Below are 23,469 nucleotides of genomic sequence, written 5' to 3' on the forward strand. Positions count from 1 at the left end.
AATTTGTTCAAGGACAGGGAGTAGAGGATCGGGAACCTATCCTTAAGAGGCTGGTCCCCAATCCAAACATCCTCCCAAAAAAGGACCTTATTACCTGAACAAGCATCATACTTGATGAAAGGAGAAAAGGTGGGCAGGATACCAACAATGTCTTTCCACGGAGAGGAATGAGAAGCCCTTGGGTTGAGATCAGCATCCCATCCATTAGCTGCTAATTCATGTATGCTTTCTATCACTTAATGCCACAAATTTTCTTGCTCCTTGGGAAACCTCCACAACCACTTACCTAAGAGTGCTATGTTTCTTAAACGGACATTTCCAATCCCTAAACCCCCTTTGTCTTTTGTCTTAGAGACCACTTCCCACTTCACTAGGTGATCCTTTTTTGACTCCCCAAGTTCCTAGAGGAAATCTCTTATTACTTTTTCCAACTGATTTGCAACCTTAGCAGGCACTTTGAAGGTAGACAGGAAGTGCATTGGCAAATTTGCTAGTGTTGACTTAATTAAAGTGATTCTACCTCCTAAAGAGATGTAATTCCTCTTCCACCCTGCTAGTTTATTTGTGAATCCTTCCAAGACTGGGTATCAGGAACTTTTTGACTTTGGGTTTCCTCCTAGAGTACTTTACAGGCCAGTCACTCCACTCACAATCTAAGAACCTAGCCAAGGAAGACACCTCCTCATCTGATCTATTAATCCCAACCACACAACTTTTGTTCCAATTCACTCTCAAATTAGAGACCTTTTCAAAACCTTATACCAAACATTTCAGATTGACCATCTCCTCATGCGCTCTCCCTTACAAAAAAGAATTATATCATTTGCAAATTGTAAATGAGTGACCACTACTTGCCTCCCTACTGTCCACCCATTAAAAAGATTTTTGGAGTTAGCCTTGGAGATCATATCACTCAAAACATCCACTATTAAGGTAAAAAGGGAGAGGGAGGGTCCCCTTGTCTTAGACCTCTCTTTGCAAGGAAAAAATCCTTGGCTACCCCATTCACCAAAATAGAGTAATGGTATGAAGCCACACAACCTTTTACTCATCTACACCACCTTTCTCCAAATCTATTTCTCAAAACTTCCAGTAAAAAGTCCCAATCTACCAAGTTATAAGACTTTTCCAAATCAAGTTTGCAAATCAGCCCCTTTTCCCCTTTTCTCTTTCTGTAGTCAACACACTCATTGGCAATAATTTTTGGTCCGTGATTTGTCTCCTAGACACAAAGGCTCCCTGGTTTAGAGAGATTAGATAAGGAAGTACCTTTTTAATTCTTGATGCTAACACCTTAGAGATGATCTTATACATGCTACCCATCAAACTAATGGGTCTAAAATCCTTTGGGTGTCTTGCATCCATCTTTTTGGGGATCAAAGCTATAAAAGTAGCATTGGCACCTGAGTTAATCCTACCTCTCTCAAATAATTCTAGAAACACCTCCATTAAATCCCTGCCTATAATTTCCTAGCAATCTTGTTAAAAGGCCACCATGAATCTTGACCTGGGGCTTTAGATCTTTCCATTGAGAAAACAACATCTTTGACTTCTTGGATCTCAAAATTTCTTTCCAATTACTCCATTACTTCTCTACTCTCTGTTTGCCACTGAAAATCAGAAATGTCCTCTCTCATTTTGCTAGGACTGTCATAAATGGTTTTTAAGTGGTTCACAAACACTCTTGCTATCTCTTCCTCCCTTGTAAGCACTTCTCTATTCCATTCCAACCTCTCCATAGTGTTCTTCCTCCTACCATTTGCCAAGGTATGAAAAAACCTAGTATTTCCATCTCCCTCCTTGAGTCATTTGCATCTAGGCTTTTGTCTCCAACTTATCTCATCTTTTCTATTTATTTCCTCTAATTCTTGTTTCAAGTTCCACCTTTCTTTCCTTTCTTCTACTCTCAACCTTCTCTCTGCTTCCTTTATATCAGTTTCTTGAATTCTTTTAGCAATCCATTCTTTTCTCTCTTCGACTCTTCCAAACACCTCTTTGTTCCACTCTTTGATCCTAGCTTTCAGAACTTGTAGCTTTTTGTAGAATCTATATCCTTTTCATATGAACTCCACCTGATCTTCCCACCATTGTTGTACTTTCTTTAGAAATTCAGGATGAAGTAGCCACATGTTCTCAAACCGAAACGGACAAGGTCCTCCTAATTTCTCTTGTGAGAGCCTGATTGGACAATGATCCAAAGTTGGTCTAGGAAGTGCCCTTACTACCATTCCCCTCCAAGTAGTCTCCCAGTTTGCAGATAATTAAGAATAAGAATCTGTCTAGTTTACAACATAGGGGTTCTTCTTAAATGTTGGACCAAGTGAAATTGGCTTGTAGCATGGGCAGCTCTCTCCCTCTCTCTCTCTTTATCAGCATCATGGGCAGCTCTCTTAGCTCAAGAACTCCACAAGTAGATTTAATTTCCTCATGCTAGAGGTAATCCTATGGCTAGGATTAGTTGTTTCATTCACAAATCTAATGACATTAAAATCGTCCCCCAAAACACCAAGGATCACTCCAAAGACCCCTTATTGGCTGCTAGTTCTTCCCAAAAGTCTTCCCTTTCCCTATATGAATTTGGACCATAGACATTAGTTAAAGCCCATTCTAACCCATCCTCTTTCCTCCTAAATTTCACTGTGACCGTAAAGTTTCCAATCAATTCTTTAGTGTAGTCCATCTCCTCATTCTTCCAAATTGTTAGGATGCCTCCTGAGGCTCCCCATGGCTGTGCAAAAGCCCAACTTAGGCCTTTGGCTGACCAGAAACTTCTTACCCATCTTCTATCCACCTCTTCCAACTTTGTTTCTTGAATTAGTACAATATCTGGCTTCTCTTTCTTAAAAACATCCTTAATCACCCTTCTTTTTCTTTGACTCCCCGGCCCCCTAACATTCCAACTGATTATCTTTATGGGAAAATTCAAATGTTGAGACCCTGGGGTTTTTCTTAACCTAAACCATTTTCCCTTCCTTTCTGCTTGTACCTCCTTTTTCATAATCAACTCCACATCTCAGCCTCTCCACCTCACTCATCTTCTTCTTTCTTTTTTTTGGTAACTCTAACTCCTTATTTAAAGAATCGATTCTTTTCCTTTCTCCTGCGTCGTCTTTCTTCTGCTGTTTTTTCTTTTTGTGTTTTTGGCTCTCAACTCACTCTTTCCTTCTTCCTTTTCCATCTCCAAAACATCCGATTTGGACTACTACCTTCCTCCTCCAAACCCACTCTGGACTGTATTTCTACCTGAACCAACTGATCAAAGAGCTGCATTATTAGCTCCCAGATTCTCTCCCCTTCCTCCCTAGAATCCTCTACAGCCTCAGTCTCTCCTAACACTTCTGTTGCCTCCAATGATACACTAGGATTGACAGCTGCTGGACAAGAATAGTTGTCACCTACAGGTTGGACAACAACCACAAAAGGAGGGTGGGGAGGATTATCTGAAACACAAATAGAATTAGCTAAAAATTGACAAACCATACCAGAACCAAGAAACAGAGTAGGACTGTCATGCAAAGGGGGTTGACACTGAACAGGGCCAATGTTGGGGGAGTTCTCCAATCTAACCTTTAAACCGCTAGTAGGGGAAGGGGAGCCGTCTGCAAGCTTGCTTTCCGAAGTGAGGAGAAACTGTAAATTCTCTATGGTCACCCTGATTTTGACTCTCAGAAAGGGAAAGATCTTCTCTGCCTTTGAACGAGGAGTTTTCTCTTCTCAAGTGAGAACCTTTCAAATGGTCGCTCATCTGAGGTTCCAAAGAAAGTTTGGTTGGGGTCAGTAAAGAGGTTTTGAAGAGCAGTCTTTTTCCTAATTCTGCATCCTCCAGAAGAACTTTCCTTGTGCTGCTTTTAACGCTGTTGATACTAGACTGGCCGTAGGACTCTTCATCTGATTTCTCTTCTTCACGGCTTACCCAATCTGAGTCAAAATCACCATCTTCCTCTTTGTTTCTATCATACCTCAGATTTTGTCATTTAGGGGTGGTTGAGTAGCAGACCAGCCTTGGCCTCCATGTGAACTTCTCCGCAACAGAGCCACTCGGCTGAGATGATACACCCAAGATATTGTCCCCTTTCTTTTTGTCTTTTTCTAGTCATATGATGACTTAAAGAGGCATGTGACTTCCTCTCTAACCTGCCTGGCCCATTTCTACTTATCCCGCCTGGCCCATTACCACTTATCCCACCTGGCCGATCTGATGGCTCACCTTGCAAACCCAACAATTTGTCCTGCTTCGTAGGCCCATTTAAAGGCCCATTTTTTACTTTACTTAAAGTCAGTTTAAGCCCATTCTCTTCTTGGACTTTCGAATTGGCCCTTACCACTATTTGTTCAACCGCCTTGTTAGTCCCACCAATTTGAGAGCCTTGATAGTCTGGTTTTGCATTTAACATACCTGTCACAACCTCTGCAAAGGCTCTTTTAAACTCTGAAGCTTTGCCTTGGCTTGCACTCTTCCCATTTTCCTTTTCGGGTAATTCTTTCTTGTTCTTTCTCCTTAAGCTTTCCAATTCTGTGGTAGTTTCAGCTAATTTGAAATGCACCTATCTCTATGATCCATGCAGGTAATCTTCTTCTACCTCCTCATCCTCCTTCCTCCTGGACTCCTTCCACAGAGCTTCTTCAATGGACGTTAAAAGCCACACTGAATAGAAAGCATTGTCAGCATAAACCTCAATCTTCCTGGGAATTTCTTCAGGCTTTGCTCCGTTTATTCTCATGGCTGCTGATTGAAGATCTTTTAGAAACACACCTTCCAGTTTAGCTTTGCACAAGGAGGCAATGGATTGAAATAATTCTAGCTTCCACAAATGGAAAGGTAGGCCAGCAAGTCTTATGGTTACCCCATCCTCCACTGAGAAGTCCTTCACGTTTGAACTAGGAGACCACCTCATCACTGTGGCTGCCCTGGTCTGCAACTGGAAGTTTGAAGCACTAACTACTGAGACATCCTCCAACAGATCTAGAAGTGCTTTACAGTCTTCATAAGGGGTGACCATTACTGGACCTTTTACCTTCAGGTTCTTGAGTAAATCTTCTATTATAATCCTCCAATCCTCTGGTTTCTTTTTAATTTCAACTACCAACTTCTTTTCCCATTCTATCTTCTCTATATTGAAAACCATCTTGTCTCTTCCCAAGCCATTCACCAGAATGTTCCCAGAATTTGCTTCCTTGTCACTTAGGGATCCGCTTGTTTCTCCAGTAATCTGAACACCCTCGGTACCTTCCTTCATCTCTTTCAAGATGTCCTGTAGAATGTTTTTTTATCTCCCTCCAAACCATAACACTTCTACCTTCAGGAATGCAGATGAGTTGTTTCTTTCCTTCTCCAAAAAACTCAATCAGAGCAATGGATCTACCTTTTGTATTCCATCTTCTTTCTACTAGGTACCTTCGATCTTGTTGTTGTTTAGAGCTCTTCCAATCTGTATGTTTGCCTGACTGTAGTGCTCCTTCCATGAACAGTTTGAGCCACTCAACCACCTCAATACCTACCAGCATAGCTGTAGTGCTCCTTCCATGAACAGGTAGATCCATTACTTTGAACCTCTCAAAGAAAAAGTTTTTAGCTTCAGCGTTCAGAAATCTTCTCCAGGTTGCTTTCTGCGTAAACTCCATCTTCCTGAACTTTGAACAAGGACCTACTGTGTAAAAGATACTTAAAAGTTATAAAACCTTTTTTTTATAGGGATTAAGAATTTAAGACCATGATATGTACTTGTTTGGGATTGCTTTGAGGGACTTAGTACAAAGGTCGCTCGTAGAATCAGGAATGCATAATATTTAACATCACATCAGCTATTTGAAGTAATGCAATTGGGGAAAAAATAAAGAGATTGAGAGTTTTACATGCTTGAATATGTTTATGTTATGCTTTATTTTATTTTTAAATTTTCATTTTAAATAGGTTTTTACATGCTATGTTTATGTAATTTAATTTGAGATAATAGGCTTTTTTTACAACATTTATTTTAAGACTTAAGTTTATATTTTTAATTAAAATTGTGTTTCATATTTTTAATATTTTGCACTTTTTGTCATTTTTTTTGAATTTTTAGCATTTTTGTGCCTTGCTTTGAAAAGGCATGTGCCTTGCCTTGCGCCTCGCACCTCACGCGCAAAATGACCATTGAGCTTTTTTTGCACTTTTTACTTTTAAAACATTGCTTCAAGGTGTTCCTGTTATCTTCCTCTTCCTTACTACCTTCTACGTGAGTAGAGGCTAAGGTCATTGGCCTTTATGAGCTGCAAAGCCAAGAGGTTAGTGTATTTTGCTGCTTTTGCCTTTGACTGTTACAGTGTTTCTTGTTGCTGCTGGTAATTCTCTGTATGTCTTACTCTGTTTGGGAATAATGTTAATACTGGCCGTCATTTGTGCTGAGGCATATTGTAAGTACTGATTTTCAAATGCATTGTCTCCCAGCTAATGGCCCTTGTCTTTGGTGAGGTAGGACCTGACCAAATGGCTTTAATTTGAAATAGGGAGAGACTCTAGGGAAGATGCATGAAGAAAGAGGGATAAGAGAGGATCCCATGAGAATCAAAGCTCAAAAAGAAGTGAGGAAACCCAACAAGGAAAGAATATCCACAATATTTCCACTTTCATTTGTTTTTTCATGACCACAGAATTTCCTTTTAAATCCTAGGTTCCAATTAAAATCCGATGGAGAGGAGACGACAAATCAAGAGATGAGCTGATTTTTTAAAGAGGAAATAGAAGCTAGAGAATTTCTGCATACACCCCCCCCCCCCCCCCCCCCCCACAATCACAGATCTTCTCAAAGGTGTACTCTATCCTCAATTGGTCACACCTAACATGAACAAGAAAATGAGGCAGAATAGAATGAATAGTTTTCCAAGGCGAAGAGAGAGTAGTGTGCTTGTTCAACCTTGCATCTAAGCAATTAGTCACCCACAACATAGATACCACAAAATACCAGAGATAATTTTTGTTTTTATTGTTAACAGTCAAAAACTTTTATTAATTGATGAGAAGAAAGTATATTACAAAAGATGAGAAGGGAAGATAGCCTCAGCTAACCACTTTTGAAACATTTCAATTACAAGTTCCCCTCTGACAAAGCCCCAAAACAAATGTTCTCTTGTTGCTCCTTGTTGTGCTAGACCATCTGTTAGACAGTTAGCATATCAGTAAATCCAGAAAGCCTTGGCTTCCCGCTCCTGCATCAGGGATCTAATTTCTTACAGTACATGTTTATAACTTTATACTAATGCAAACCCTCTAGATCTGTTTGTGACCAACCTACTACGACCCTTGAACCCTCTTCTACAATTAAGTTTCTGTAGTTCAGTTTTTCTTTTGAAGTCCATACAACACTACTCTCAATTCAGCCTTTGTTGAGTCCCCCCATCCAATTGGGCCTCAGAATATGGACAAAATGCTTCCTTCTTCATTTCTAATTACTTCTCCCACTCCGGAAGGGTCAGGATTTCCTATGCTGCAACCCATCAAAATTTAATTGAAGGTGTGGGGGAGGTGGTGCTTCCCACTCAGCTCTTATTCCTGGCCTGCTTGTGAAGATTCTACCACTATCATCCAATTTCTTTTAATATCATGCACTGTTAATGGGGCAAAAGTGTCTAAGGTCACCACCAAAGAACTGCAGTTCTCACACATCTTGAAAGAATCTTACCTACTCTTTTTGTAGTGGCAAAGAATCTTCAAACAAGTTTTGCAACCCGTTTGGTTGTCTCCACCTGCACCCAAATGAAGAAAAGAAATGCTCCCAAATAATAGTCAAACTTAAAGGAGATTAGCAGGTGGGAACAAGTTTCAGCATTTGCTTTGCACAAGAGGAAGCCATGGGGAGAGATAAACCAGTTAGGTATTGTCTGTTGGAGGATCTCACAGGTATTGTTTTTGTTGTGGTAAAACTCCCAGAAAGAAGCTCTAATCTTTGGTGGCACTGGACCATTTTGACAGGAAAGGAGGCGAGGAAAGTAGGGACCAAGGAGAGACTCTTGAGAAATAGGAATCGGAAGGGGTGAGAGTCCAAATTTTCTTTAATATAGACTTTTAGAGGAAATTTCCACAACCATTTGCCCATCAGAGATGTGTTCTTATCATCTAACCACCCTGAACCCAAACCTTTATTTGATCTGAGCCTGCAAACTATCTTCCAACTAATGAGATGTTCCGTTTTTGAATCATTAAGTTCCTGGAGAAAATCTATCATAATGTTTTCTAGTCTTTTGACTACACTGATTAGGGCTTGTAATACCAAAAAATACATAGGGAGGTTGGTTATAGTGATCATAAGTGTTCTTTTACTTCCAAGCTAAAGTTTTTTTTTTTTTTTTTTCTTGGCAAAACCTATCCAAGACTCAGTTTCGAAAGGCACTGGATCTTGGAGTTCCCCCAAGCAGGAGCAATAAGTAGGGCCAATACAAGATTATGATGCCATCTTTAACCCCCCCTCCCCTTTGCAGGGAAAGATAAATAAGAACTAGTAATATCATTAGAGGGGTAGGCTAAGGAGATATTGCCTTATCCAATCAAGGTCTAACTCCAATATATACAAATGCAGTCATAGGCTTTTTGTAAATCCAAACAACTTAGAAACCCTGATTTTCTGATGGTTTTCTTCCTCCACAAACTCATTTGCAACTGAGACTTTGATAGTTAATTTCCTCTTATCCCCCCTCTCTCTCTCTCTCAAATTGGTTTCCTTCTGTGCAAATCATCATTAAAGCAGTTATGAATTCTTGCTGTTTTTTCTACTTATCTTTGGGTTTCATGCCAGCACCATTTGGAAAACTGGGGGAGGGGGTGTTTCTGGGAAAATTTTCCTTTCTGTTTTAGAAACAAAGTGAGACCAGTGAATGGGATTTCCTTTCCTACTGACATTGCATTAACAAAAACAAAGAAAATGAAATGAACCAACTTGCTGAACACCTCCCCAGTAGTTGGGATAATTACTTTCTGATACAAAGTGTTTTGGATAATATTTTCCACAAAAAGAAAAGTAATGATAAAATGGGTCCTATTTGCAGTCAGTGACACATGGTGTTTTCCCTTCTCTGTGGACCAATTATCATTATGCCTTTTTCTTCTTAAAATGTTAATATTATTTCTTTGATCTGGACTTTTCTTTTTCCTCTTCAGGCAATGAGAAGCTAGCTGCAATTGGTATTCGGGTATCTCGCTGGATAACATATCATGGCTTAGCACTGAATGTCACTACAGATCTTACTCCCTTTCAATACATAGTCCCATGTGGCATACGAGACCGTCAGGTTGGGAGCATTGAAGGGCTTTTAGGAGTGTCTGAATCACCCAAGAGTGGAATGGAGGGTAAGCTCACGACAAGTGCTTCTCAACTGATGGATATCACTCATGACTCCTTGCTCAAGGAATTCTCTGAAGTTTTCCAGCTTACTCTCTGCCATGCACCTATCTCTGACTTACCATTGGAAGGGAGAAACATGAAGCTTGTTTACTGAATGAAATGGAAAGAAATAAAGGGGACATTAAAGGTTTGAATTATTTTGGACAAGCATCGAACTGTATGGCTTAGCTTTTTGCATTAATTTACCCATGCGGCATATTTTGAAACTCTCAACTTTGTGTTCTTTTCAGGTCATTATGCCCACGGATTACGGACAGTGCGACGAAGTATCCAGTCAATCATAGAATGTCATGATTTATGTTGCTTGCATGTAGACGTCTAGTGTTCCTTTTCCATGCCCATTATGTGTCCATAGATTAGAAGTGGAGGTATTTTTATCATCAAGCATGGAAAACTATGAGTCAGCGCAGGTGAAGGTATTTTTATCATCAAGCAAAACTCTATTTGGCATAAGTATTTTCATTGTCAAGAAGGGAAAGAAAATCAATCACTCAGTGAGGTATTATTTAAAACCAAGCCAAACCCAATATAATGAATATATATTCTAATCTATTGATAAAAAATATATATATATTCTAATCATCTAGAAAGGAAAGAGTTGAACCACTTGGTGAAGGAATTCTTACCACTTAACCAGATCCTATCTAATTAAGATATTCTTGTTGTCAAGAAAGAAGTCAATCACTTGGTGAATTGTAAAATTAGCCCCATATAACAAAGGCATACATCCTTGTTAAGAAAGAAGAGAAATATATCACTTGCTGAAGTTTTTACTAAGTTAAACACATTAGGTGCAGAATGTTTTTATCACTCAGAGAGGAAAAGAAAGGAATCAAACACATAGTGAAGGCATTCAATATTCTTAGAAAATATTGCTTGGTTGCTTCATAGGACTTTGCCTTCAAGCCACATGGCCTCAAAACGAAAAGGCTTTTCCTTTTCCTTTCTCACTTGCTCTTGGTAAGCTCGTGCATTAAGTATCTTCCATTGATTATTTGCAAACATCCTATCAATTCTTTCACTGTTAAGATTCAGACCCTCCTGATTATTGCTCCATGTGTACATCTGCTTGGATTCAATTACCCAAGTTGATTAGGCCACTTGTTAAAGCCTTAAGAGTGCCTGTAAATGTTCCAACTAATATCTACTTCTCATAGACCTTTACTTTTCCTTTCGTTTGGTGATTTCATTGAAGTTACCCAGAGCAATCCATGAGCCTTGCATATCCAAGTTAATAGAATGGTGAAGATTCCAAACTACATAGCGTCTTCATAGATGAAGTAGTGCCACATAACACTTCTATGATTTAGGCATCAATATGCCTATTCGATGAGATGATCGGTTGATCACCTCCAACATTTGTTCCTCATTTCAGAGGATCACCATCTCTCAGAAGCTCCATTGCCCTTCACTACAAATATGCAAGAGAAGGGGAGTTCTTTTGAGAGATCCTTCCCCAAACTTATTAGTTATTTCCAATCTTCGTCTGCATGAGAGAAAATAGGCTGGGTTTATTTAACCAACATAGATTAAGGAGGTACTGAACTGTTAAGGCCTACTGGATGCGCTAACGGTTCTAACTGATCCAAATCATTGCTCTCGACATGCTGCTCTGTAGCCTTTGCTGATGAAATGGATTGAATAGTGAGATTATTTTCTTTTGGGCTTTCATCCTCTCCTTCCCCATCAGCTGAAGTACCAATGAAGGTGTGACGCTTCTCCTTCTTAATCATAAACTTGATTGTGTTCTCTTATTGCTTCTTAAAGATCTTTTTGCCTTGATTACTATTTGGAGATCCAATCATTTTCAATCTGTAGAACCCATGTGGTTTGCAACCCACATTGAATATTTAGTCGAATATACTATATATTATGATATAAATTCATAACTATAAAAGTATTTTCATTTTAGAGCTTTCGAGCCAAATACAAATTCATCGAATATTTAATTGAATCACGCTTGGATCAGGAAATAAAGTTCAAATTGAACTCGAGCTTAACAGTATTTTAGTTGAAACGAGTCAAGACATACAAAAGTTTGGCTGGACTTGGCTCGATTGCTATTCACATGGCTTGATTACTTCATAGGGTGCTTTAAAAATTTTCATTTACAGATGCGGCATGCAAACAGATGATCCCTTTGGATCATCCTTTTTATTCCATACTAGAAGAGACGAGTCTGAGCCTAACTGTGGTTATATTGATTCTCCATGTCTTTGACTCTTTTAATTGCTGCTAGTCACTTGTAGGCATGTGTTTCACTCTTCTCAGGATCTTCGTTGGGATCTCTTGACTTCATGAAGGAAGACTATATGCAGCTCTCAGTCCTTCGGCTAGACTGATGCTTTATCTGATTTGTGCATTTTCCTTGGCTTTGCTTTTTATAATGCTCTTGGGCAGGGTTGAGTATGGAAAGAAGTGCTTTTCTTGTTTGGGTTTTGGTGCTAGGTGGGCTACGTCTTCTCCTGCAATTCAATTTCCTTTTGATAATGGCCAATTAATAAAATTCTTAGGTGGCCGCCCCTCCTCTTCGAGTAAATTTTGGGGATAAAAAAAAAAAGAAGCATCGACTCATTTGTCTCTCTCTAGACTACAATGCTTGTTGCTAGGGCCTGGCCATTGCACTTAATAGCATTGACTCATTTGCTTGCGGAGGCCTTGATTGGTCCTCCTCCCTTCTCATGTGGTGAATGGTGATATTCTGCTCTTAGCTATGGGCCATATTGTGGCATCATTCTCTCTGCTTCTAATTTCCGATTTCATTGTAATAATCGAAACGTGAGCTTATTTTTGAAACCGAATCGGGGTTACCAGTTTTTGGAAAATCGGTAACCGAAATCGAACCGAAACCAATCGGTTAACCGGTTGACCGGTCCGGTTAACCATCGGTTCGGTTTGTCAGTTTATCGATTTTTTATTATTAATATATATTATAAAAAATATATAATAAAACACTAGAATTATATATAAAATATTATATTTTTAATAATGAATAATATATTATATGTTATAAATATATATTTATATATAATGCATATTTATTTATTTATAATGTATAGAAAATATACATAATATATATATATATATATGCATTATATATAAATATATATTTATAACATATAATATATTATTCATTATTAAAAATATAATATTTTATATATAATTCTAGTGTTTTATTATATATTTTTTATAATATATATTAATAATAAAAAATCGATAAACTGACAAATGATGTGGTGTTTGTGGATTCGTATGATTTCATGAATCATATGATTTCATGAGTGACTTATACTTAGTGTTGTGGATTCATACATAGTATCTTCTTAAGTTGTCGATGTTCCATGCTCGAGGTACTAGCTTCCTTTCCAAAGTTTTGAGCTCATATGTGCCTTTCCTGTACACCATTCTTATACGGTACGGACCTTCCCAGTTCGGTCCGAGTTTACCCACACCGGGCTCAGGTACCATAACTTTTTGTAGGACTAGATTTCCAACACGAAACTACTGCTTCTTGACCCAAGCGTTATAGTACCGATATACTTTCTGTTGGTATGCTGTAGTTCGGATGTAGACCAAGTCTTGTACCTCCTCTACAAGGTCCAGGTTGGTACGGAGCTCTTCATTATTTGTTTCGTCATCATAAGCCTCAAGTCGCAACATGGGCACATCAATTTTTGCCAAGATCACCGCTTCTGTATTATATGTGATGTTAAAGGGGGTCTCACTCGTCACTGTCTTGATGGTAGTCCAGTAGGCCCAAAGAACACTGAGTAGTTCGTCCACTCACAACCCTTTAACTCGTGCAAGACGGGCTTTCAGCTCGCGAAGGATGGCTTTGTTTGTTACTTCGGCTTGCCTGTTTGCTTGTGGATGTTCTATCGAGGTGAAGTTCTATTAAATTCCCATCTCAACACACCAGTTCTGGAATTTAATATCTTCAAATTGCTTTCCATTATCTGAAATCAAGATTTTGGGGAGTCCAGAACGGCATACAATGTTTTTCCAAAAGAAAATTTGCACATTCCAGGCTGTAATGCCTACTAGCAGTTATGCTTCCACCCACTTCGTAAAGTAGTCTATTATTGGACAGTTTTGTATGCCCTTAGCTTCAATCAGAATGATGTACTTTATGAGTTTATTGTAAATGAATAAAAGTGCATATTTGATTCATGTTCCCTTGGTATGGGTTGTTGCTCTTATATAGTTGAGCTCCCGTGGGTTTCATGGAATGGTTCTGGGATCTTCGGCCTGAGGGGATTAGATCTGCTTCCGCTATAGTCGAGGTGTAACGTATCAGTCAATGAAGTCTATCATTCCCACAGATATTAGAGATGTTGCATTTCAAATGATGCGGTGTTTATGTAGGTTATTATATGATGAGTCAATGATGTGATTTAAGTAAATTTTTTTTTACAATTCTTTTCAAACACCCACCAAGTAGTCGGCCAATTGCTGCCAGGGAATGGTGAAATTTTATCATGAATCAGATAATAGTTTACATCTTGTTTGGAAGGGATGAATTTTTGGTTGAGCCGCTTTGGTGAAATTATTAAAAAGAAATTCTAATTAGTTTCAAAATATTTGATACACCCTGATACTTCAAAAACATTGGAACATGAGTATTGGGTATTATGATCACCCACTACTAGGGGTGAATATGGGTCCGTTTGGATTGGTTCCATGGTAGAACTTGGAACCTACCTTGTAGGGGTCGGTTTTAAGTTTTTGGAATCAGAACCTACTCTTTAAAGGTCGGTTTTGGCCTTGACTGTTCTGGGGTCGATTCTAATATTTACCCATGGAATTCTTTCTTTCTTTACTCTCCCTCTTAAAAAAAATTGTTCTTAAAAATTTGATTTTCAATAAATATAATATATAGTTTAAAACTTATATTACCTTTATTGATTAAATTGAGTAATTTAATATATAGATTATCATAATATATTAATGTATGATTCAAAACTTATCATTCTAATTCAAATTTTATAAATATTACATATTACGTTAGTTATTGTACACATTCAAATACTAAAATGAAAACAAATGATCAAATCACTAAAATAATTCAATGGTCAAATGAGACATAGTAACCATGAGTGCGTGTGTTCAAATCTTCACATCCTCAAAAGTATTTTGAGGTTTATTTCAAGACAAATTCGATTCTAATGTAGGTTCCACCAAGGCCAATTTATCGGGTTGGTTTGGGTAGGATTTAACCCTAGAACTAGCTTAGGTGGGAATTGGTTCCAACAATTTAGTACCACACCCTACCCTGGATTGGGTAAGATCAGTTCAAGGCCATTTCATCAAGTTCCGAGTTGAACCTATCCATTTATTCACCCCTATCCACTACCTCATTTTTTTAGTTAGTTTTTTTTTTCAAAATTTTATTAGGGGTTGGTCTTAACAAGGCTTACCCCTATTGAAAATAACAAAAGTTAAAAATACCTAATATTTAACATATCGGGGTGCTACCAATATGACATGATACATCATACACCTAATACATTCTGATACATTGTGATTTTTTAACCTTTGAAGCCTCAACGAAAAACCATATTTTTTATTATAAAACAGCTACTTTAAGCTTTTAGGATTTTCACTGAACATGCTTATATACTTTTTGAATGGAGCTCCACTACTCAAACAATAACAAGAAGACAAGAAATCATGCGATATTATCTAAAAACTCACCATGACTTTCACATTTCTCTTAAACTCAGCATAACTTTTCAAAACTTCCAAAGAGCCTCTCATTCAATGAGTTTTATTATCCAAAACTAACGTTCTGTTAGATTTCCATTAGGTCACACTGTTAGTGATTAGTCAACCTTATTAAATATTTTTATGATAAAATTACCCTTGATTGCTCATATATAATAATTATGCATATATATTTTGAATTATGCGAGTTGGGTCAGGCCTAGGTTGGCTTGAAATATTAGGCCCAAGTCCAACTCTAAAATTTGTCCTATTGTGGGCCCGGGCTCAGGTCAGGGGTAATTTTATCATAAAAATATTAGGAGAATGATGGTTCAGCCCAGGGTCAGAATTTTTAGGCCCAAAGTACAGTTGGGGTAGGTGCCAGCTCGGAATTGATGCTAATTCACGGACGGGCATTTGTGCATAGAGTGGAGATATTTGACATTTTGAATGTTTATAGATCTGAAGTGGAATTCAGAAATCTGCATGGGCCTGTCCGTACTTTTCCGAAAAATATTTAATAAGCTTGGTTGGCCATTCACGAGTAATTTGGTCATACAAAATAATGCTTATGTGGACAATTTCTATTAATGATTGATAACAATGATCTAATGAAAATCTTAAAAGGAAAGTGAGTTTTGGACAATAAAACTCACTCACATGAGGCTCTCTAAAGATTTCCAAAAGTCATCATGAATTTAAAAATTATGAGAAATGTAAAAAATTCATAATGAATTTTAGATAATATCCCAAAAATCATATAACAGTACAACTAGGAGCTCATCAAATCCACCCACATGGAGAAACCCTAATTTATCCCAATTTTTCCGCGTAAAACTGTTTGCAAACAATAGAGAATTTCTTGTCAGGTTCCTTCATTTAAACAAAACACGTTTGAATAACAAATGAGCAATTGACTCTCTAAATCTGAGCAGGTCCAACTGCTCCCTTTGGGTTTAGCATTTTTTATTCTTTTTGAATATTGGGTTAAGAATACGACCAGGATTAAAAAGATTTCCTTTTAATGATTGGAGACTGGATCTGTCTTAGTCATCCTCTCTAATTTGTTTGAAATGTAGGGAGTAGCCAAGACCATCCAACCCAACAATTCTCTTGTTAGTAAAGCTACTTTATTATACATTAACAGTTCAAAAATACATGAACAATTTATTAAAATTTCTAAATATCACAAGAAAATCTGTATTTTTTTTGATATTGAGGGACCCTCGGGATCTGTTACCCACAAAATGTTATCATATCTATATCTATAGAACACCATGACGCCATGTATTGGGAACATCTCCATATAAATGAAAAGGTAGATATTCCCAAATCCCATGGGTAGGGGTGTGGGAACAATTAATTAGTGGGTAACAGATCGGAATTCATTAAGGCTGTGTTTGGTTTAAAGGAAAAAATGGGGACAAGGAAAGGAAAGGTAGGGAAATTTACACAAAGTTTGTAAAAGTTTTCCTAGATGATTCTCTTTGAATGTTCACATAGTATTCTTTACTTAATTTTTTTGACTGAATCTTTAATAGTCCAAAAGGTAACTAATTATCTAAGCAAATCTAGTACTCTCATTTTCTTTATTTATTTTTTCTGTTTAGATCGTACCTGCCACATGGTTGTAATTGAATATTATAGAATGTTTTGCAATTTCATCAACATTTTCATGTTATAAGCCCCCAGATGGAAAAAGGAAAACGCCCTACTTTCCGAACAATGAAGGTTTGTAAATTCTAGTACCCTCAATGCTTGGCAAAATGTAATTTAATTAGTTGGTATCTCATCATATGTAGCTTGTTGATGTGTGGACATGCATGGATTTAGATAGAAAAGTAGTCATTGGTCCTGTATTCAACCATACCAAAAAGGACATGGAAAATAAAGAGAAAAAATTAAAGAGAGAAAACATAACCTACTTCACTAAACTATATATAAAGGAATTTATTAAGCTAAAATCTAGTCCATTATATAATGGGAAGCTTAAGAAATTGTAGTTCAAACCTTTATTTTTACCCTTATATCAAGTTATATCATTGTTCAATGCAAAGTTTTAAAAATTGACTCAGAACCAGAACCATTGTGGCCACACTGGTTTCCAATTCAAGCGGGCGAATGGATGGCCCATTTCAATTTAAAAAATAAAAAAAAATTAACATAAAAAATGGTCAAAAACTGTTAAACGGATCAAATGGGTTGATGGTTCGACCACCCAGGTCAATGGATTATTGACCAAATAAATAGTTTTTAGCCAAGGATCGGGTTTAGAGTAAAATGTAACTGGTTGCCTAAACGGTTCCTGGGCCGAACAATCAGCCATCTGGGTGAACAGCGGTTTGAAAATACTAGTTCAGAGGCAATTCAACCTAAAAATGATGACAGCATAACAACTTCACTAAAACGAGTAACAGAGGAAAAGAAATATATAGAGAGATAGAGTAATATAGGATGCTAACATGGTAAAACACCATTATTAAGCATGAGATGTTATTATTTATCTTCAAAATCACTACAATGATATCATCATTTTATTAATATATTATATATATTTAAATATATAAAACGTATAGATATTATATATAAAAAATATATGAGTCGTGCCAGCCCGTGGGCCACGGGCGGCACAACACGACAGCGGGCCATGCTGGCCGGACCCGTCGACCTGAAACTCCAATCTCGGCATGGCCCATCGACCCATACAATCATGCTGGTCTGCGGTACGGCCTGTGGGCCATCGGGTCGGGCTGGCTCAAAATCATGTTGGGTCACGGGTGGCATGATCTGATTTACACCTTTACATTGAACACACCTAAAGTGATTACAAATAAAAGGGAGGTGGGGATATTGGGCCTTACTCTCTGATTATCTTAGGGATTTGTAAATTCGCTCCTTTGTTCATCTTTAGGAGCTATTATGCAAAGTTTTCTTGTCAAGCATTATATGAAATTACCATTTTAAATTTAAATCAAATGGTAATAGAGATTTGAAATAAAAAACCACAAACAGTGGCCATTGTCCCTCTTCTAGGTTTGACATAAATTAAAGAACTCAGTATTGTAGAAATATTGCAAGACTTTGCATCATGACTAGATATTGGGTAGAGAAGATTACATTCAATCTGCAAGTTAACAAACAGAACAAGATCGGTCACCAATCGGCGGGTTGATCATATGGTCACTGTAACATCAGTCCCTTTGTTTGATGGAATGGTACAGTTTAGCTGCTGCTAGCTAAATGAATAAGAATAATGCAATATCTTAAAATATATATGTTCCTGATCGTGAGATCCCACTTTGGTTGGGAGCAGGAATTTCAAAATCTAATGGGTAGATGACTTTGTATCCGAAGAAAAGATGGAGAACCAAACAATTCAAAGAACCAAAACCATTCAAATGGGAAATACGATTAAATAAACAAAATCCAGCTTGGCCAACTCAATACAATATCATTTCTATTATTATTTAAAATAAGAAAACCTAATTCAATTCATCACTTGTGACAGATTTTCCTTGATCATCACTTATAAATACTTGGTCATGCAAGCCCAATTCGCACTGAAGACCACAGCCAACCCATCAACAAACTTTTGATACAGTGGCCGGAGACGGTAGATTTTCCGGCAATATTTCATGAGAAATCCGGGTGGCGGCCCCATATGGGGTCGTCTTTGGCCTCAAGTTATAGTGGCACTAGTCTTAATCCTTTTCTCTAACAATGTATCATCGGTTTATGGTGAACCTTACATCTACCAGTCTCCGCCACCACCTTCGCCTTCACCACCATTGCTGCCTTACTATTACAAATCCCCACCACCACCATCTCCATCTCCACCACCACCATATTACTATAAGTCTCCTCCGCCACCTGTTAAATCACCTCCACCACCAGCTTACTATTACAAATCTCTACCACCACCTCCACCAGTGTACTATTACAAGTCTCCACCTCCACCACCTCCTTACCACTACAAATCTCCACCCACTCCCCCAAAATATTATTACAAGTCTCCACCACCACCTCCCCCAGTATATTATTATAAGTCCCCACCTCCACCACCACCTTACCACTACAAATCTCTGTCTCCTCCTCCAAAATCTTATTACAATTCTCCACCACCATCACCACCTTATCATTACAAGTCACCACCGCCACCACCACCAGTGTATTATTACAAGTCTCCACCTCCTCCACCACCTTACCGTTACTACAAATCCCCACCTTCTCCTCCAAAATATTACTACAAGTCTCCACCACCACCTCCACCAACATACTACTATAAATCTCCACCTCCACCGGTATCTCACCCTTACCCTCACTACTATGTTCTTACAGTGGTTGGAAAGGTTTACTGTGAGAAATGTTATAACTGGGAGCACCCTATGAAGTACCGCCTAAATAAGCAACTACAAGGTAGGATCTCTCGAAACATTTTTGTTGCATAAGAATATTTATTTACACCTAATTAGCAAGGATACAATCATGATTTACAAATAATATATAGGTCTAAGAGATTTGTCTTGATCAATCCTTGTGCTCATTTTTTTAGAGTCAGAAAGATCTTTTCATGTTTGAATTTGTTCATTTTAACTTAGATTTATTTTGTGTTATTTCATTTATTTACTTTACTTTTGTTTTCTGCCTCTATCTTTTCCTTTTATTTCCTTCCATTATAATTTAAAATTGAAAATTTAATTTGAACTTATAAATCTAATCCATTTTTCCATCAACTGATGTAAACCCAAATAAATCAAATTGCTGAATATGAAAATTTAATTTCTCTTACAAATTTATAGTTTCTTGTGGTAAATTTCTCAGCATAACACATGTTTTATACAGATTTCAAAGCTAAACATAAAAGCTCTTTATGTCTATGATTATTTAGCACTTTACTTAACTAAAACATGAAAACTATAATTTTATGTTGTGCAGGTGCTGTTGTGAATGTGATATGCAAGGCTGGTGAGAAGCACATTGTTTCATATGGAAAGGCCAATAATAAGGGTGAATATAATATCACAATTAAGGATTTTGACTATTCAAAGTATGGAGTCGAAGCATGCAAGGCTAAGCTCCATGAATCACCCAAGGATTCATCTTGCAACATCCCCACTGACATCCATGATGGCAAGAGGGGTGCCAAGCTTAAAGTAAAATCAGAGATGCACTACTCTATTGTGCTTAAGGCTGAGTCATTTGCTTATGCACCCAAGACTCCGTACAAGGACTGTGAGAAGCCTGTTAACCCACCATACTACTACAAATCTCCACCACCACCGAAGCCAATTTACCACTACAAGTCACCTCCTCCTCCTTCACCAACTTACCACTACAGCTCTCCCCCTCCTCCAATATACCACTATAAGTCACCACCTCCTCCTGCACCAGTCTATAAATATAAGTCCCCACCACCGCCACCAACCTACCACTACAAGTCACCTCCTCCACCCTCACCAGCTTACCACTACAGCTCTCCCCCTCCTCCAGTATACCACAAGTCACCTCCTCCTCCTTCACCAACTTACCACTACAGCTCTCCCCCTCCTCCAATATACCACTATAAGTCACCACCACCTCCTCCACCAGTCTATAAATATAAGTCCCCACCACCACCACCAACCTACCACTACAAGTCACCTCCTCCACCCTCACCAGCTCACCACTACAGCTCTCCCCCTCCTCCAGTATATAAATATAAGTCACCACCTCCTCCTCCACCAGTCTATAAATATAAGTCCCCACCACCACCACCAACCTACCACTACAAGTCACCTCCTCCACCCTCACCAGCTTACCACTACAGCTCTCCCCCTCCAGTATTCCACTACAAGTCACCTCCTCCTCCACCAACCTACCACTACAGCTCTCCCCCTCCTCCAATATACCACTATAAGTCACCACCTCCTCCACCACCAGTCTATAAATATAAGTCCCCACCACCACCACCAACCTACCACTACAAGTCACCTCCTCCAACCTCACCAGCTCACCATTACAGCTCTCCCCCTCCTCCAATATACCACTACAAGTCACCACCTCCTTCTTCACCAACTTATCACTATAGCTCCCCCCCTCCTTTAGTATACCAATATAAGTCACCACCTCCTCCTCCACCAGTTTATAAATATAAGTCCCCACCACCACCACCACCAACCTACCACTACAAGTCACCCCCTCCACCCTCACCAACTTACCACTACAGCTCTCCCCCTCCTCCAATATACCACTACGAGTCATCTCCTCCTCCTTCACCAACTTACCACTATAGCTCTCCCCCTCCTCCAGTATACGACTACAAGTCACCACCTCCTCCTCCACCAGTTTATAAATATAAGTCCCCACCACCACCACCAACGTACCACTACAAGTCACCTCCTCCACATTCATCAACTTACTACTACAATTCTCCACCTCCTCCAGTATACCACTATAAGTCACCACCTCCTCCACCAGTTTATAAATATAAATCCCCACCACCACCACCACCACCAACCCACCACTATAAGTCACCACCCTCACTAACGTACCACTACAATTCACCCCCTCCTCCAGTTTACAAGTACAAATCACCACGTCCTCCACCCACCTACAAATATAAGTCTCCTCCACCACCTCCACCTATCTACCACTACAGGTCGCCACCTCCACCTCCACCAACTTATCAGTACAATTCTCCCCCACCTCCAGCTTATGAATACAAATCACCACCTCCTCCACCACCTTCTTACAAATACAAGTCTCGTCCTCCACAACCACCCACCTACCACTACAACACCACCTCCACCACCGCCAACTTACCACTATAGTTCCTCGCCGCCTCCAATTTATCAATACAAGTCTCCACCTCCTCCTCCACCCACATACGAGTACAAGTCCCCTCCACCACCACCACCGCCTACCTATTACTACAAGTCTCCACCTCCACCTTCGCCAACCTACCACTACACTTCTCCCCCTCCTCCAGTTTACCAATACAAGTCACCCCCTCCCCCACCCACTTACAAGTACAAGTCTCCTCCACCACCACCATCACCACAACCTACCTACCTTTATAAGTCACCACCCCCACCTCTTTCAACATACCACTACAATTCTCCCCCTCCTCCAATTTACCAATACAAGTCACCTCCTCCTCCCCCACTCAGTTACAAATACAAATCCCCACCACCACCATCGCCACCTACTTACTACTACCATTCACCTCCTCCACCACCACCTATATACACATATTCATCCCCACCTCGTCCAATCCACTATTAGGGTTAAAAGTTTCCCTCTTCAATCATGTAAGTACCAATTCAACATGATTTTTTTAATGGTTATGACTGATAATTAATAATTTTTTATAAAATAATATCATCTTGCAACTTTGTTAATTTGCAGGTTTTGGTTTGGAAATTGAAATAAAGAAAGGGCTTGTAAAGAGGAGATTCTTGAAGATTTTAAACTTTTCTGATTCTGTATTTATTGCTTCTTCCACTTCTTTGGGAGCCATTTTACTTTTTCATTGTTATCATATTTGAGTAGAAGTGGCTTTAAAAGTAGAACTGGGCTAAGTGGACTTAGGAGTAGGCAGGAAGTGTAGTGCCTTTCTTTCTATTGTTGTATTGATTATTCATTACAAGGAATAAGATCTTACTTATAGGGAACTTGCCTCTCAAAATTTATTATTCATTATGCACAAAAAATGTTTCTAATAAAAAGAAAGTAGTTGCCATTTAACTCTTTCTCTCTTCCTCTCTCTCTCTTTCTCTCTCTCTCTCTCTCCCTCTATGTGTGTGTATGTAGGTGTCTGTGTGCATGGACATCATAATCCTACTAGTAAATCTAAGGAAAAAACTCATAAAATAGATATATTTATTAGATTTTTGCACAAATCGCAAGGGATGAGTCAAATAACTAAGATTTAAAACCTCTTGGAATAAATATAAAATCGTGTGCTTTGTGCGAATTGCCTTTGGGCCTAATCTTAAAAATTGAATACAATATTAAAATAGAAAATCTTTTATTTCATGTGAGTGGCCTCTATGAATAATTCTGAAGTTGGTAGAGATCTGTTGAAACAAAAAATGTAAAAGAAAGAGGATGAAAAGAAGTGGTTTTGTGAGAGAAGAGAAGAAGAGAAATAGTGAAGAAAGGAGGAGAAGGCAAAACTAATCTAGCCACCCTCTTGATTAGTATTTATACTTTAAATAAAAACTATGTATAATGACTGATATGCCCTTATAGGGCGGTTGTTACAAAAAAACAAAATCAATAAAAAACATAAAATACTACTCTAAAAGCTCCCAAATAATATGTTGTAGTCCCTACTTCCTAACTAAACATATAATAAACAAATCAAGTAATAAAAACTGTAAAAGTTCTCTACACTCCCTCTAAAGTTGGG

General features: G+C 38.5%; 2 protein-coding genes across 3 annotated transcripts in view; both read left to right on the forward strand.

Annotated features, from left to right (window-relative positions):
* LOC104608106 (octanoyltransferase LIP2p, chloroplastic-like) overlaps positions 1–11,956 on the forward strand; it is a 50,790-nt gene extending 38,834 nt beyond the window's left edge. For both annotated transcript variants that reach the window (XM_088890927.1, XM_010273986.2), the window contains 2 exons: positions 9,131–9,501; positions 9,605–11,956. In XM_088890927.1, coding sequence (XP_088747053.1) covers positions 9,131–9,468 — 338 coding nt within the window. In that variant the 3' untranslated portion in view covers positions 9,469–9,501; positions 9,605–11,956. The remainder of the gene's footprint in view (positions 1–9,130; positions 9,502–9,604) is intronic.
* Positions 11,957–19,944: 7,988 nt separating this feature from the next.
* Positions 19,945–22,729, forward strand: LOC104608108 (uncharacterized). Its single transcript, XM_088892134.1, has 2 exons — positions 19,945–22,366; positions 22,464–22,729. Exon 1 carries the CDS (start codon positions 19,985–19,987, stop codon positions 21,884–21,886), a length of 1,902 nt encoding a protein of 633 aa, XP_088748260.1. The 5' UTR covers positions 19,945–19,984; the 3' UTR covers positions 21,887–22,366; positions 22,464–22,729.
* Positions 22,730–23,469: the final 740 nt, after the last annotated feature.

The sequence above is a fragment of the Nelumbo nucifera genome, chromosome 7 (assembly GCF_055504915.1).
Source record: "Nelumbo nucifera cultivar China Antique chromosome 7, China Antique-T2T, whole genome shotgun sequence".
Taxonomy (NCBI): Eukaryota; Viridiplantae; Streptophyta; class Magnoliopsida; order Proteales; family Nelumbonaceae; genus Nelumbo; species Nelumbo nucifera.